We start from the raw sequence: 17923 nt of genomic DNA, 5'->3' as shown, positions 1-17923 counted from the left end.
ATTCCTTTATTGAATTGTCAAACAGAATAGTCCTGGAAGGTTACTCTCCTTGCTGTGTTTGTGAATTCAGGACAGTGTCTGAATTAGCAGTTACTAGTCAGGAAAGAAAAAATTGTGAAGGGACATCACATATCCTGAGAGAGGGCAATCACACCTGCAGAAAAAAAAATGGCTGTAGGATAAACATAATTACCTGTATTTTCCTCAGCAACTCTATTGTGTTTTGGGAAAATAGAGTTAAGAAATGTGGAGAAAAAAAAATTGCTAATGGGATGATTTACATATACTTAATAAATGCTTGTCACTCAGTATTCATTTGTCAGAAGGAAATGGAAATTATTTAACTACTATGTATTCACTGACCATCACAGATGCAGTCAGTGTATCTGCCTTCAAATAATCAATCAAAGCTTCACTTAGACTGCAGAGAAGTTTTCTATGCCTTTGTCATGAAAGCCAAGACAGAATTATGTGGAAATACCCCACTTCCATTGCTTAAATTTTGCTTAATTTCAGAGTGTAAATACTGTGTTGAGTATGAATTAAAGCAGTAAAATTATGCAGGAACTCTGCACAAATTCTTGCAAGTATTAACTGAAATTATAGCAACAGATGAACCAGTTGATTGTTCTCATCTAGCTTTCCAATTCTGTTAGAAAATCATAATGCAGAAAAAATCAGTTCTAGGGAAAAAAAGCCTTGCAATTTAAAACCTTCACAGACAAAAAAGATTTTCTCATTTAAACAAGAATAACTTTACAAAGGACACTCTGTCTACAAATAAAGAAGGACATTTGTAGGAAGAGAGAGGGTTACTGTTGGGGCGATACTTACGTACCTATACACATGTAGTGACACAGACAGAAATTAAATCCATGATACTTATCAAAGGTACTGAGCATGGTACCATAGCAGGTAAACCCACTTAGTACCTGTGTGACTGAACCAGATACTCTGACTCATTGCCCTGGTGTCAGATTAACCTAATTTCCTTTGTGCTTGCACTTATTGGACTGAAATCAAAAGTCATTTGCAGTAGTTTTTTAAAATTATTTCTTCTTGGGCTGTTTTGTGCAGAGAAAACTTAATGCTCTAGAGAAGAATTCTGCATTGCCTAAGGTAAATCAAGGCAGTTGAATTAAGGAGACAAAGAACATCACTTTCAGACAAGGAGTTGGGCTGGGGGAGACCTGGAAAGAGCTGCTGCTCTTTTTCTCAGTCACATTGCTCACTGGATTGCAGCCTCTTCAAATCAAGCTGGCTTAACACAGCAATTGCCTGAAGTTGAGTAGTATGAAGTGGAAATAAGTATATATAAAACTGTTAGCTTCAGTCTGCTTTGATCAGAATTTACTACACCACAAAAAGGGGAAAAAAAAGTCAGTTTTACTGAAACATGATGTGGCATTATTCCAGGCTCTCTAGAAGATTCTGTACCTTCACCTGACCCCAAACATGCATGAGACCATGGAGCTGGCTGCCTTCTTTTTGTTGTGGCCAGACCTGCCCCTGGCATTTGTAAAAAGATGTCCACATTTGCTTAATTTACAGACCCAGAGGGGTGTCTTGGAAGGACATCTTAAGTTTTGTCTTCCTTCCCACCACCAAGCCCACTGTTCTAAAGGTACTGTAACTCTTAAAAGAGAAGGTAACATATCAGCACTGAGACAGAGCCCTCCAATATGCTGGCATGTAGATTAGTTCAAGAGATAGTGCAATATTATGGCATGTAGAGTATTTTCAGTCCATTCAGTCTAAAAAAAATCTGGTCTCTTCCTATTTATTTTCCAGATTTATCCCACAATTCTTGAGCTAGAGATGACAGAAGACAAAAAAATTAAATGGCTCTTACTGACCATATTTGCCATCTAGCTTATACAGCGCAGAGCAAGGAAGAAGTCTTCTTTTCCAGGACCTGAGATTAAAAGCTTTTCCCACCCAGAATAAGATTCAGACATAATTCAAATATCTCAAAGAGAAATTCTGGAAAAGTGATTTTTAGTTCCCTTCAAGTCATGGGCTTTTCATATAAAAAAACCTTCAAAGTTTTCTTATATGAAAATTTCCCAGGCACATCCATTTCAGTTTCAATGGCATCATTTTATAGTATAATCTGACTATTTTGGTGCTGGTCTGTAACCATATCTCTATCACAAATGCAGAAAGCAGAAGTTATTTTGGTAAGAGTTTTGATCCTATGAATTTGATCTGAGCCCCCCACATAGAACACAGATCCACAGGGTGGTCATTTCTGTTCAATACAAAGGGAAAAGGAAAAGAATAATAAATGTCCCTTTTTAAAAGGCATCCTGCTGGAGTGGGGCAGGGGAATGTGGGTACTTCCAGCATCCTAGAGACCCCGTCTTTAAATAATTTCTTTAAAGATGCATCCCAGCCCCCAAATCTCACCCTGTATTAATAATGTCCCTTAACTATTGGTGGCCAATAAGCAATCATAAATGCTGAATATTTTCTGAATATAGAGCAGTGTAATAGTAGAAGGAATGAGCATTACCTCTTGCAAGAGTGGCCTCTTGCCTGGTGGTGGGTTTACATTTCTTCAGGCAGACTTTATTCAGAAAGCTGATTTGAAAAGGAAAAACAACTGCCTGTATTACACATCTGCACTTGTTTGGTAGTGTTACCATCTCTATACTGTCAGCCTCTTCCTAGTGTAATAGAAACAATATTTGAAATTGAAGCAAACAACTTATAAAATCAAACAACTTTAAATAGCTTGTGGAGGATACGAATTAGATCCTAAATAATATTTAGGAAGGTATTCAGAAATGGGTTATATGCTAATGGAAAACATCATAACAAATAAATGATAGATTCATTATATTAGATTCATGATAATAGATAAGATTTTATATAGGAAATCCTTTTTGAGACTTGCCTGTTTTCCTGTGCTACCAAAAGCCTGATTGCTGAAGTTTGGCCCAGAATTTGCATTACTGTCCTGAGGGGTTGTTTCAGAGTGCTAGGTGGCACTGGAAAATGTTTGCTGATCCCCAGCTGAATATATCTTCCTGCTCTGATTTTTTTCCCCACTGGTTCTGTGGTGTGGACCAGTGAAGCCACAGGGAGATACAAGGAGTGCTGCCTGTTCAGATCAGCTGAAAAATACCCCACAGTCCTTTAATACACCTTCAGATGAGTTTTACCTCTTTAATGAACTCCTCCTCACATACTTCAGATTTTTTATGCTTTCCTGAAGCTGCAGGATTCATTCTTTACTATTGCACAATTTTAGTTCTTTATAAACTTTTCTCCATCATTATTGTAATGCTTTCTCTTAGGCACAGTGGTGTCAGATTTTTTTTTGGTTTGCTTACTATTACCAACATATCTAGACAACTTTAAAGAAAAAGAGACCTGCAATGGTTTCTATGATGTTGAAGTGCTGTTCTGCAGCAGAGTGTTCTACAGGAATGGTGCAATATGGTATGTAGTGCTTTGTATGGAATCATGCATCAACAGATAGTATAGGTGATAAAAAGTCTGAAATTGATCACTGGGTGAACTCTGGTGTAACCGAGACCTGTGTTAATGAACCAAGCTTTGTTTTTTTAAAGAGATTCTCCACCCCAAAGGAACAAATATCGTGGTGATTTTGTGGTTAGAAGGCTATTTGCTACTTTGTCACATTTGAGGTGTAGTTTAGGATTTGCTTACAAGTTGTGGGGACTGTATTAAAGAATATGGTCTCATTAGCTTTCCCTTTCCTCAGCATCATGTCCTTTTCAATTTTAAGGCTATTTAGTTTAATTTAATATTGTCTTTCATTGTAGTACTTACTGCATGTTTTTTGGGAATGCTTTTAGAGAATTAGGGTTTGACAAGGTGCAGTGATATATACCCACTTATGTACATTGAAGCACGCAATGGATTATTTTTGGAGATAACAGATAGATACTGAGACTGTTGCCTTTATATTGGTTTTTTCTAACACTTGAAGTGAACTTGTCTGGCTGTCTTAAAAAAACTTCACTTTCATAACAGGCAAAGAAATTTAATTGTTTTTGTAGATTTGCACACCATAAGCTCAAGGGCTCTAGTGTATTTTATCACAGTTGCAGTTGGCTGATGGAGATTAACCTCATGCTAATCACTGTAAATGTAAAACCTTCTGTCTCAGATGGTGCTTACTACAAAGATTACAAATGTACTTTGTTCATATAAACAATAAGGTTTTTTTAGTTGTTTTGAAGCCTTTGTAAAATCTGACAAACTAATACATGACTTTTGACCATCTATAATATTTATGGTGCACTTTCAGTCATACAAGATATACTGCTCCTAAATTTGGACAGAAAGCGGAAATATATTCCAAGTTGACAGCATTTAAATCCTTTAAAGCATCAAATTTGTGAAGTAATAATATTGTTAGCATTTTTGTAAGTGATTCTTCAAATATTTTAGTCCCTGTCATGTGTCTTGCTTAATGAGATGGATATTTAAGCCAAAAAGAATAATAACAAAAAAGATTGTTATTCTGGAGACTCATATAAGGAGTAAGATATAAGGTATATTTTACATTTAGTTCTGAATTTAGCGCAGTAATAATATCTAGCCTTGTTAATGGTGTGGTCTTCTGTCTCATGTTTTGGGAGGATCTAGTGCAGGATTAGATGAGTTTTCCATGACAGAATATAACCCAAGTCCACCCTGAGCTTTCTTTTCTCTTTAGAGAAAGTAAGAGCAGAACATCTGACCTCGCATAAGTATTTTCATTTAAGTACTCTGGAAAAAATTTGATGACATTTCTTCACTGAAATCAGTGGAAATCTCTGAGTGAAAATCTCAGAGGCCCCTCTGGTCCCAGAATTTCCATCCCACCTCTCCCCCCCTCAGCAGTCATAATTGGTTTGGGCAGATACAACACTACATTGTCCCCCTTTGGTCTCAGTGAGCCACGGACACGCTGGTCAGGGTCAGTGGCTGTGACCTGAGCACCTGCTGCCACCACTGCAGGCAGTGTTCACCAGAGCCTGTGCAAGTGGGAATGAGCTACAAAGGACTAGTCCCAAGTTGCTAGAGATTGAGGGATTAGTCTTTCCTGAAGGTGATACTTGGGCCCAGAAAAGCTGCTGTCATGCATATGAGTGTTTCTGAGGGGTATTTTTATTTTATGAAGGCTGTCACAGCTGGAAAACAGTAGTTAGGCTAAAATGATGCTTAGAAAGATTTTTGTCTCCTTTATTGACAGTGGAAATGCACTGGATCTCTTGCATATGCATGTGTGCGGTCTTTAGTAAAATCTTCACTGGGAGAAAACCTCTAAAATGATTTCAAGGTCTTCTGTAGGTACTCAGACATTTCTGTTATACGGCCATTATTAGTATTACTAGATGGTATATGTGGTACTAAAAAAATTAGGCATTTTTATAATATAAAAGCTATTAAAATATTCAGCTGCAATCACTGCCAGCCTTTCATAGTGCCTACATTGGCAGAACCTTAGTTTGCTTGTAATGCTTGGAAGTTTATTACTTATTCATCAACATCTTAAATTAGACAGCCTCAGTATCTCAGCTCTCTGTAGCAGGGCATGTTGATTAGTGTTTCTAGAAAGATTTGGCATAAGTTAGGTTGATGCTGGCAGAGAGAGGTGGGTAGCATATGTAGTGCATTATCACTATACGTTTTCAGTGTTGACAGGAACAGAAGGAAGCTGACATAACACATCTTGATAAGTAATACTGCTATTACCAGTGTCACTTTTTATCACCAGCTATGCAAAACATTGACCTAGGACTCAGATTTGATGTTAAAATAACATTGGCATGTATTGACATATATATCATATTGATTTTGTCGTGATGTTCCTTGGCAGGAGTATTATTGCATATTGCTTCAGTTTGCTTGTTAGCATTGCCCTTAATATCTCCTTCAGAAGGCAGTAGTTATTTTTGTGCCTTTTTTCCCCCACTAGTGACTAAGATAGTACTTATTGGTTTGTATATGAAATGCTTATAGGTAATGTTTTCATATGAGAGGCTGTCAAACAATTAATTTCATTGCCAGAAATTCAAGTAGTGAACAGATTCAATGTCATTCAAAGATTTTTTTTTCAGAATACAAATCTATTTTTGATAATTCCATCAAAATTTGATGTCTGGAACAGCATACTTTTTCTGTTAAAAATGGAATTTTACTATTACTTATGTAATGATTGATGCATCTTTAAGATGTGCCAATCATTTGATTGCAATTTAGAGTTGATTAGAGGTTGCTAACTTCTGAATGTGAATGACTGGTATCGAAATACTACGCTGATCTAGGGGAGGTACTCTGGAAAACAACATGTTGCAAAGTGCATAACCTTCCAAAGTACAGGAATTTTAGGGTGATATAACTGGCATGGACTCTGAATGGGTGGTGGGAACCTGAGCTGTGAGACATTTGCTTGCTCAAGTTCATGATGACTTAGCACTCTAGATCTCGCTGGAGATTCATTTGGCTGTAGACTTTTATTTTCACCATGTAGGTACTATGGGAGTGTATAGAAAGTGTGGGGTTTTGTCTAGGGCACAAACAGCTCAGCAGTGCATATTTAGACAAAAAAGATCTTTTGTCAGGACTGAGAGTTTCTTACTAGAACCTGTAAGTCATGAGAGGTGGGACCACAATGGCTCTTAGTCCCGTGTTGCCTTTGCAGGACTCATCTGCAGGTGCTGTGCGGTGTTTTGTCCATGCACACAGACACATCCCCTCTAAAGCTTGGAGGACCATGTTTAAAGGAAAGGAGGCTGGTCACCATCTGGATGGGAGCCTCTTTGGTGTAGAGGATGACTCATTTGGCTAGCACAGAGCTGTGCTCTGCTTATTAAATTAGGTGACGTGTTACACAATTAGCCTGTATTTGCGTGGCTGGTGACCCAGACTGGCTCAGGTCTCCCGAGCTCTGGAGCTTAGGAAGGATAATTTGGATCTATGTGTAGTAATCACCCAAGAAAGTTGTGACCCTGGAGTGGTGAAGCTGCCTCGGGAGCCACCAGGAAAAGCCGGCTGTAGAAAAGCACCCAAGCCCCAGCCCTGGAAGCGGTAAGGATCGGACACGGAGCCATGGGGGAGCAGCTCGCCTTGCTTGGCATTCTCAGCTGTGACTCTTTCCAAATTTAGGCCTCTAAACTGGGTATCAGTTTCTTATGAGAATGAGGGTATGAAAGCTGCCCCGCTGGATCAGCTGGAGTGCCAGCTGTGCAGAGTCCTGTCTCAGGCGGTGCCTGAGAGCTGGCACCTGGAGAGCAGCGGGACAGAGGGGCCGGCGCACCAGCTGAGCTCCCGGCTCTCCATCTGCGAGGCAATTACAGCACTTCATCATTAGGCACACAGCATGCCAGTCAGTTTCTCCTAATGAAAGTCCTTCATGTTGTTTAACTAATTGAATATTCACTGGGCCAGAGCAGGGACCTAAATTGTCCTTCCCATTCCCATGTTCTGATCAACAGCTAATCCTTAGCTGCTTCTACATTGCCCTAAATATTAAATATTTATATGAATGTGGTTTTTTGTGAAATTTCTGTGTGTTCATTAAATGAATCCCTCTTTGCTGCCTTATACTCACCTGGCATTTAAACTTTTTTTCCGTAAATATTCTGATTATTGGCTTTCCCCCCACCCAATGATTCAATTTTCCTCAGAAAATTTCAAGAAGCTTTTAATGGTTCCCTGCATTCTGAACAGAATTTGCATGTTTGAAAATCTCTTACATTTGATGTCAAAATCTAATAGCAAACCAATTCCTCGTGACTTTTTTGTGCACCTTCCTTTGCTGCTACATGAGTAAATTACATTCTTTGCATATTCTTCAAAGATGTCATGCCTCTATTTTATTTTATTTTAGATTTAGTTCTTCAATAATTATATTGTCATTTTATAACAAGAATGAAAAAGCTTTTGCATTGAACTAGCTCTCATTAGGCTCTCAGAAGTTGTGTTTGGTAATTTAGTGAGTGCATTTTTACAATTCCTGGAAAAGTGTGCAGTCAATGTGAACTGAGGGTTTAACAGAGGGTTTATCTAACTGATCAGTTGCAATAATGGATGCAGTGTATAAGAATTCTTTCCCAGAATATGCTTTCTAAGTGTGTATTTGTGTAACAGATGTTTTAAAGTGGTGACAAACAGCAAAGAAAAAAAAAAGAAACATAAAAAGAAGATAAATATCTTAGAAGTGATATAGAATTCAATGTTGCTGACTGAGAAATACTGCAAAAGAGTTTTTCAGGATGCTTCAGGCTTGTTTTACCAGGTATGAAAGGCCATATGACTGCAAATTCTTGACTAACGCATTCAAATAAGTCATCCCCTCTTAGCAGAGACACATTCTCATGCTACCCAGGGAAGAAGTAAGGGTAGGCTATTTAAATAAATCCATTTGCACCACAGTATTTTATTTATTTTCCAGTTGTGGATGTCCAGCAGTACCTAGATGATTGATTCACTATCTGTACCTCCACTGACAGATAATAACCTTTAAAAATAGTCTTGCAATCAGATGCACAAGTTCCAAGAGAGATAAACTAAGTTTGGATGAGAAAACAACTTCTGAAGTGTGCCCCATTGGGTTGAATTAGGGTTGAAACAAGCTGATTGTATAGAATTTGGTCTTCTGAAGTGATACAGCATAATTCTTATAGAACTGTTCTTTTCATTAGTCTTCATGGATTGAAGTGTATTTTTAAGTAGCAGGTGCAAATGTATGAAAGCCTATTTTATTTTTATTTTGATGTAATCTCAAAAACATAATAAAATCTTGCTGAAGTCTAATTTTTTTCATAAAAAAATCCATTAAGCTGTAGAGTTTCATGCGAGCAAGGCCTAGTGTATTGTTATAGGACAAGTATATAGTCTTCTGATCTAGCTATTTGCAAAAAACAAATCCCACATTCTTGACACTTCACCTCCACCCACATAACATTCTCCTTTCTTTTGTTTGAACACACACACACACACGCACAAAGACATGCACTTGCTACAGAAACCATGCCAAACCCTTTTAATCCTGAATGCTCTATTGAATGTTGGAGGTTCTAGTAAATTTGGAGTGAAAATGTGATGACTAAGAATTGTTTGATGACTCCTATGTAGCAGACAAGTAGTTCTTAAGCAGACCTCATTTGGGTCACTGTCTATAAACAAAAATAACTGTCTATAAACCTTTTTGGCTGTTGAATTTTGCCAAAAACAGCTGTGGGTCAGTACAACCTTAAATCTTGTGTTTATTTAGCATTAGTGTGGAGCCAAACAAAAATGTCTGCCAATTGCTTCAAATCCGTGACTGTGTGCATTTCTCATATGCATTGTTTTGGAAGAGGAATAAAGGCTGAAGGCAGATCAGATGTGCAGATCCTTCACCTGCAGCCTCCTGGCTTGTTTGTGACCATCAGGTGCTGCAGTGGCTCTTGGCTGCTTGCAGGCAAGAGGCAGGTTCCAGTGAGTGCTGCAAAACAAAACCTGCCACCTCACAGTTACCTAAAGCTCCTTTCTTGCTCCACAAATCCTTCTTCCAAGGCCTTAGTGTCAGGATTTTTGAGTTAAATGCTTCTCCAACTCCTGCAGGTTGTAACACCATTATAACATTTAATAACTGTGTCTGACAATTCTGACTAGGAAAATACTTTAGCAGAAGGAAAGTTTCAACCTTTGGCAGTGTGTTTTCTGATGCTAATGGTGGAAGACCTCTTTCAGATCTTATGCTGAAAAACACATCTGAGAAAGAGACATTTGAAAATAGTCTGGTAGCTGGGTCATTCATCAGCACTGTAGGAAACGTGGGGTGAGTTTATTCTTGTCATTCAGAGAAATGTATTCAAAAGCAGTTCTGTCTATCCATTCTGGTGCTTCCACCAATCATTCCCTCCTGGATTCAAGGCACCATCCAGATAAAATGAATGAAGCCAGATATGTTCTGTTAAAAGGCTTTGTTTAAGCAAACTGACTTTTTTTTTGTGTGTGGAAGAAAATACTTAAATGAAAAATTCCTAGTGCACTGAAGAACTGCAAAGGAGATGGGATCTCCTATGTATAATGGCAATACAGAGTTTGTTGAGGAAACATGCAATAAAACACAGCATCTGACTCCTACTAAAATGAAAGCCAACCTTTTCAATTAGTGGAATTTCATAATCTACTAGTATATTTGGTAATTTTATAAAAGAATCTTTCTTGGAAAGCAGAGTAAAAGTAATTCTTTTAGTACAAGAGGTCTTCCCAAAAAACAACTTCATTAATTTCCTTAACGTTTAAATTCCTTTCTTCATGCCGATTTCTGGCTAGTTAACAACAAGACCTTATAGACAGGGCAGATGCAAAGTCAGAGACTGGAGCTGTGAGACAAATACTGCATGAGGGAACAACTTTTTGGGAGAGCACATGTCAGTGATTACACTTGCTTTGATAGTCAGAGAATGGGTGTTTTAGGGAAGAGGACTGGGCTTGTGGGTATATCTGCCTTTTGCTCTTCTTGGGTGCCTAAGCTCTCCCCTTCACCTGTAGTCTGCTGTAATCAAAACCTCACCTGGATATCTGTGGCCAGACTGAGCTCCTCATCACTTTTTTCCTGAAAAAAAGAGCTGTAGTCAATGGGAACATAAAGTCCAACACTATGAAAAAGAATTTGACATAAATAGTACAGCAGTGCCTTTTTTTTGGTAAAAACTGAGTTTAGAATATTTTAAAATAATCCAAAGATTTAGTGAAAAGTGTGCGTAATTAAAATTTTATCGGATTGCCAATACATTGCTGTTAGGATGGTCTTGGTACATGACCTAGAATTTTAGGGGTTTTAGTTTTTTTTTTTTATAATTTGAGACTAGCTATGCTTCTGTGTTATGTAAAGTAATTAAGCTGTTCAGAAGACATTGATTATGAACCTTTCACAGATTGCACTTTGTGCAGGCAGATAGGAGAGCTTTATTAAAAATGCTTGTCATTTCTTAATATTGTTCACAGGACATATAATCTCTGGGATAAAGAATACTTGCAAGAGTCATTTGCTGATGCAGAACAAGGACTTTTATTAAGTCCAAATCTGTTTATTATCTGTAAATCTTCTAAGCTGTCAAAACATTGGATGAAAAAATAATGCATGAGTTATAGGGTCTTTTCTGTTGAATTTAAATGAAGGATATATATTTGATGTCTGGTTTAATGATCCCTGCTCTAGAAAATTAAAACCATGACTGATATCTTAACTAACAAAATGATAACTGAAATGCTTTCACTTTTTAAAACTTTATATTAACATCCTGTTTTACTTAATTTGAATTTCAGTTTCAATCTTCATCTAAGATATCTTTCTTCCCTTTTCAAAGCAAAGACCAAGTTCAGAAACTCAGAATCATACTTGTTTGCATTCAGTTCTTGGGTGAAATTTGACTTATTTCAAGTAACTTTAAGAGAAAATGGCCCAAAGTTATAACAAAATTTTTAAAATTATCATTTCTTCTGAAATTCTCCTGTAGGATTCTCCTCAATCTAGACATTTTAGAGCACTGCAGTAAGCAAGGGATGTTTTCCCTGCATCTGTCAGCTCTGCTTTTGGGAGATTGCAGATTCATCTCCTACTAAGGCAAAAGGAGCAAAAGTCTCTTTGAATGGCTACAAAATTTTGGGCTTTAAAACCTAGAGTCTGAAGAAGAGCTCATGTGTCTTTAGCTAATGAAAAGCACAGCACAAGAGAACCTTGACTTATGAACGCTCCTAACGTCATCAAAATGCTAAATGTCCTTTACAGGAGGGGGACAGAATCTATCCTCTGTAATTTATATCAGGAATGTCACTTAATGCACAACTTGAGGGTAATCAGCTCTCTCTGGTGATCGGGATGGTTTAAGAATCTTATGAAATATACTGGAATTACTGCCAGGGCCAGCCTTGATTGTACTGAATTTATTTTGGGGTATTATAGGAGATACAAGCTTGGAACTGTTTTAAGGTGACAAAAATACTTATAAATTCTCAGATATTGTTGTTCTGTCAGTAAATTAATTCAATTGCTTCTTTAATCTAAAGCTATGATTATTACATTCATGTCTTCCTCCAGTTTCCTAGAATGAAGATACAACATGACAGTGCAAATACAAAGGAATTAAGTACTGAACCTACATTGCTTCTTACTACCTGCAAAAGTGTTTTCCATTGCATTGTCACCTGTATTCTAATATTGGGAACTTCTGAAGAAAGTATCTATAGACAGCATGTAGATTTTTGTTAATTTTTTACAATACTTTGTGCCTCTGATCCTTTTAGTTAGTTTGTTGCATCTATGGAAAGAGTGGTTTTTACACATTTCCAACTGAAACACCAAAGTATTCTTTGTAACACTGTCAGGGTTTTGCCTAAATTTGGGAGACTCTTCTATAGAGCCCTGACATTAGCAGCATACTTGTCATGAAGTGTTTTCTCAATTCCCAGATTTGTTGTCTAAAGAAATTATGCTTGTTCTTGGTGCAAAATGTACAGTCTGCTGTTCTCCTACAGTTCTTCTATTCTTTCTCCTACACTCTAAAATATCTGAGGAATGGTACATGAATGTATTTAGTGAATTATTATGCCAAAGTGGAAAAGTAACATTTTTTTCTTAAATGAGACACTGTCAAGTTTGCATATATATATATATATAAATGTAAAATTATTCAATAAGTAAAAATAAAGTTATTTAATTGGAACAAGTGTAACTATTCTTCTCAATATATAAAGTCATATGAAAATAACTCTAGCACTGTCAAACATGCAGTATTCTTGATATCTGAGAAAGCTCAAGTTAAATGTTTACAGACAGCTGCTTTTAAATGATTAACACAGAGAAGAAAACAAGATTCTAAGTTTATTATCATGCCCTCCTGTGAATGTGCAGAAGAAGCCAACAGCCATTCAGCTTTACCTTATTGTTTGCTAGTAGCTGAGTGCCAGAATAATTACTCTTTGTAGCCAGCATTCTTCTGGGCCCACACAGACCTACTCAGAAAATAGCTCATTAAAAGGACCTCTGAAAGTCCTTCTGAGGGGGAAAATATGACCTCTTCTTCAGTTTTATCATAGACATTTTGTTGCTGCTTTTTTCATGTTCATTTTTAATTTATCTTCCAACTGTGCTCTACATACTACAGGCAGCAGTCTGCAGAAGGAGGCATCTGAATTATCAACCCTCTGGGTTTTATTAGTAGGGGACAGGTAAGAATGCTTGTAGATGAGCTTGTATTGATTATTCATTAACTGTCTGGCAGAGGTAACTGTAAAGGGTGCAGCTTCTGATGGGAAGCCTATTGCTGATAATACAAGATGAAATAATCCATTTCTTAGAGATTAAAATATTAACTGCCTTCCCCTATGTGTGCTTTGTTTAAAAGCTGAAAATTTAGCAGGAGATATTTCTGAAGTACTCTGTCTATCCCTAATGTACCCTCAATAAGAACTCTGTTCTCTTCTTTATGGAAGGGAGCTGAGGAATATGGGCTAGCTGGTGTTACAAGACTTTCACTGCTGTCTGCTGAAATGACAGTAGAAAAACTGATGTCAGATTAACTAGAAGCCCTCAGTCTGGTCATATATGAAGTAGATAAAGAAAAAGGTTTTAATTTGCCTGTGTTGAAATCTGTGACAGCATTGCTTTTCTTTTTTCAAAATACCCTTTTCTGATTGATAAAAAAAGCTTGTTAAATCCAGAGGCCAAATGGCTTTTTGAATCTTGGAAAACATATTTGAGAGTATGTCATGATTCTGTAGTGAGGTAACACCAAAACATGAAAGATGTGCTATTGTCTGTCATTGGCTTGTGAGTGGCAGCTGTATTGCCTTTTGAAAATTTAACACAACTCTTAATTAATATTCTTTGCATCCTGGCTCCAAAAATATAGTTCCTCAGAAGTACCAGTGCCCAGAGACATGTTGTAGCAGTGTGGGAAAGGAGATACCTATTGACAATTCTTATTTTAAAATAATAGTAATAGCAGAGTCCAAACACAGGAAAGAATCTGTGCTGCCAGAAGCAAATCACATCAGCCTTTACTTTCCGATTAAATAAAACTTTTCCAAAATATTTTAACTCTCAAAATTCCTTACTTTCTACAGTTTTAAAAAATGAAAATATTTTAATAAACTAAAGTGAATAAAACATCAAAAACTTAAACATACTTTTAACAAGTTTTGTTTAGCTGAGGACACAAGTAATAAATAAGGAATATTAGAGGAAAAGGAAACTTTTAGGAAATCAGAAAATCAAACTGAGGAGACAGGTGTCAGTGGAGACATGCATGTAGTAGCTGCAGGTCGTGTATGAGCATGTCACTGCATTTTGGTGTTTTGATGAGAGCAGCTGGAGCTGGTTGGTTGTATTGGGGCAGGAGGTAATGAAGGACCTGTTAACCTGGGGCATGGTGGTGGGAACATTAAATCCTGCAGAGGTAGCTGCAGTCTCTGGGGGTAGTGTTGGAAGCTGTCTTGTATCCTCTCCTGGAAAGAATTTTCTGTGCTGAAAGTGCTGGCAGTGAGAATGAATTTGAACCTGAAGCTGTAGTCCTTTGGGTTAGAGGACAATGTTTTGTAGAGTAAATGCTACTATTAACAGGTGACCATGGTACAAAGGGCCATGGTTGTTCATTTTTTCCTGTCAGACTTGGATGACTGGAGTGTTTACACTGTGTTGGAGTGTTTTGTATAGAGTTTCTCTGGGGAAACACAGAGAAAATGCTGTTGTGAAACAAATGATGTTGTGTTTGCCAAAATATTGCTGAAGTGCTCTTGCTAACAGCAGGTTTGCCCCAAAGCACTGAGAGCCCTGCCATCCAGCATGTCCTCATAAGGGTCCACAAGGGATTTCATACACAGCTGTTAACCTGGAGAAGTTTGAAGTGTAACTCATCTGCTGAAGTGAGGCTGTACCAGTCCTCCTTCAGTTGCATCTAAGAAAACCAGCAAAGCAGTGCTTCAAAACTGAGCAGAAACCTTGCACAGGTGGGAAATGCTCAATCTCAACTGCTGTATCCAAATCACTACCAAACCTCTAGGGAGTAAGACCAGATACCTTGTGCAACTCATGCAAGATAGAGAAGCACATATTGAGATGCAAAAATTTCTAGTTGCTGTAATTGGAAAATCAGCAGTCTAATCACAGAGTTAAAATGTTATTAATTACCTTTTTCCTGACAGGAACTAGTTGAAGGAAACACTTCTCAAAAACAACACTTACACAAACTCTTTTGCTAGTCAAGATATTAAGAGAATGAGGCTGTTGTTATTAAAGCAGATAATTTTTCACAGGGTGTGTTTGGTTACTCAAGCAGCTTTCTCAAACCCTCAGCTGGAGGGCTGGAGCCACAACCCTTTGTGCAGAAGTAGAAAGCTTTACTACTATGCCTTTGGCTTCTTAGAGCGTGAGCTGTATGTGTAATCCTGCAGTCTTTGTGTACAGCAGATACAGGGGGGGTTCAACTTGTTCATTGCTGATTCCAGTGTGTCCTGGTGGTCTTGGGCTGATGCTTGGTATTCTGAATTTATCATTTTATTTTGTATTCAACTGGACCACTAATCCCAGTAATCTTCAATCTGTTTTCTCTTAGCACCTCCTCATTGTACTGTTCACCCAAGTGCACACAAACTCTCATGTACATGGGATTTATGGTGTACAGACATACACTTAAAGTCCAAATGGTCCCATTATTGCAGCTCATTCCCAATGATCTCACAGCTGAAAGCAACCTAGACAGCTTTCTCATTTCTACCTCTTTTATTTTCTGTGTATTGTTATGGAAGCTGCCAGAATCTTCAGTTGTTTGCAGGAAGGTGGATGATGGTGGTGGTGGGGCTTACCCTGTGCTTTGGGCCCACTTGAAACTACTGTCTTTGTTAACAGTTTACTTGTTACAGCACATCCTATATCTAAATTTGATGGTGTTTGATATGTTTTAAGTATGCCACATACTGGTTCTTTGCTTGTTTTGTTATCCTTAATAACTTAATTGTAAGAATGTAACCAAGGTTACATTCTTGTAGTGAATAACAACTTATTATTAATGGTTTGTGCTTGTAACCCTAAGGCTTCTATTCCACACTTGCACTTTCAAGGCTTTTGCTATTATCTTGTCCTTGTACTTTTGGAAGCATCTTTTAAAATCCCTTGTTTTTCTTCAACAGCCTTCAAGCTATGATAGCATGACTTGTAGTATTAGCACATATATATCCTTTTTCTGGAGTCACTCTGTAGTTCATCCATTGTACAAAATTAATGGTCTGCTAGGAGATTAGCTCAATTGGTTTAAGCATATGCTAAGAATGCCAAGGCTGTGGGTTCAATCCCTGGCCACTCACAACACAAAAAATGAGTCGGACTGATTGATCCTTATGGGTCCTTTCCAACTCAGACTATTCTGTCATTCTGTCAATAAGAGGGTGTAGTTTTCAACACATGCAGGGGGATGTGCAGACACAGCTGTCATGCTGGGCACCAACTGCTTCCAAAATGCACTGCTTGCAACAACATCACTGGTGTGTTCCCAAACTTGCTCTGCAATGTGTTTTTGGAAGGAGAGCAGCAGAGATGCTCACCTGCAGTGGCAGCACCGCTGGGCTTGGTTCTCCTCGGGTGTGGCAGGCAGGACTGGCAGTGCTCAGGTGTGGTGGCAGAATGTCATGTGAACGTGGTGGCACAGAGCCTCAGCTCTGTGGGGAGGGAGCAGCTCTGGCTGAAACCCCTCTGCCCCTCAACCACTCAGACATTTTGTGACGCCAAAAGGCAAAATTATGTGTGATACTATAAGATTGAAGTTCCTTGCTAGCATCATCCCACAAGACTGATGTCTCAGCTGTGACAGATGTAAGGAGGGATTTATTTGTCCTCCCAGTGCTTGATTTGAAAATTATACCCTCTTATTGGTAGGCAGCTTTTGGGAAAACACAATGAGGGGAATTATGTCATATAGATTAATGAGAACGTGCTTTAAGGTTGCTTTGAGGGTAACAGCAGCATTTTAGGACTCTCTTACGGGGCTGAAGTTGCAAGAAACTTGCAGGAAAAAAGAATAAATTCTAGTTTTCAATTTCTCACTGAGTAATCTTGTCAGAATTGTTCAAAAATGGACTGGAAAATCAGGATCTGTTTTGCTCTCTGCTATACTAATGGGATTAACCAGTGTGCAAGCTTTTTTGTTGGGCAGAGGTACCATGACATTGCATAAGCATATACTATGTATATCAGTTTTTAAATGTTTCTGTTAATGTGCTAGTGTGAATGCTTTACATGTGAAGGCATAAGTCCTATGACCTTGTAAGGACTCCACTTTCAAGGCGGATATTTTTCTTTATCTGTAGGCACTGGATTTGATCTGAAGTCTCACATTTCCCAGGAAGTCTTCTGACAATAATCAACATAAAAATATTTGATAAACAATCCATGTGCATGGATTAGACAGCACCAGTTTTTTGTTTTGTTTTGATTTTTCAAAAGTTTTCTTTTGCCTTCAAACTTTTTCAGTCTACTTTTGTCAGTCCTTGACTGCCTTCTGTGGAAGGCCAGATGGCGAGCCTGGCCATACTAGTGCAAAATCAGCAACAAGATTTCAGCTTAATTCTGGTTGATCCACACAGCAAAATGAACAGAGGACAGCCAGAAGGAGGTGGTGATGACCTGCTGAGGGAGAAGTTAGGGGCAGTCTGGGTGTGGGACAACCTTGCTGTGGTTTTGTACATGGGCGATGGACTGGAGCAGCTTGGGATGTTACAACACAGTGTTTCAATGTGGGAGATGTTGCTTCTTAGGAAGTTTCACAGTCTGAAAGCAAATAAGCAGTTTAAGGGTGTCAGTGACACTAGAAATACAATTTAAAGATCTAGATCATCTTAGGGTCTAATATTTTATGACCATTTAGTCACACTGCATTTAATTAAGTCAAGTAAGCATAACAGGCAAGGTATTTTA

The 17923-nt window shown here is 38.1% G+C and overlaps 1 protein-coding gene across 15 annotated transcripts in view; it reads left to right on the top strand.

Annotated features, from left to right (window-relative positions):
- Positions 1 to 17923, top strand: part of LOC120510162 (muscular LMNA interacting protein) — a 103178-nt gene that overhangs the window by 18708 nt on the left and 66547 nt on the right. The window contains exons 1-2 of one of the 15 annotated variants that reach the window (XM_039725698.1): positions 4694 to 4698; positions 13998 to 14005. The exons of the other annotated variants lie outside the window; for them this stretch is intronic. Of the exons in view, the coding sequence (XP_039581632.1) occupies positions 14004 to 14005 (2 nt within the window). The 5' untranslated portion in view covers positions 4694 to 4698; positions 13998 to 14003. Of the gene's footprint in view, positions 1 to 4693; positions 4699 to 13997; positions 14006 to 17923 lie in introns of those variants that run through there. 15 annotated transcript variants of the gene reach the window in all.

This window comes from Passer montanus, unplaced genomic scaffold, assembly GCF_014805655.1.
Source record: "Passer montanus isolate IOZ18808 unplaced genomic scaffold, ASM1480565v1 scaffold11, whole genome shotgun sequence".
Classification (NCBI taxonomy): domain Eukaryota; kingdom Metazoa; phylum Chordata; class Aves; order Passeriformes; family Passeridae; genus Passer; species Passer montanus.
The sequence above is the reverse complement of the archived record's forward strand: the minus strand, read 5'-3'. Positions and strand labels throughout refer to the sequence as shown.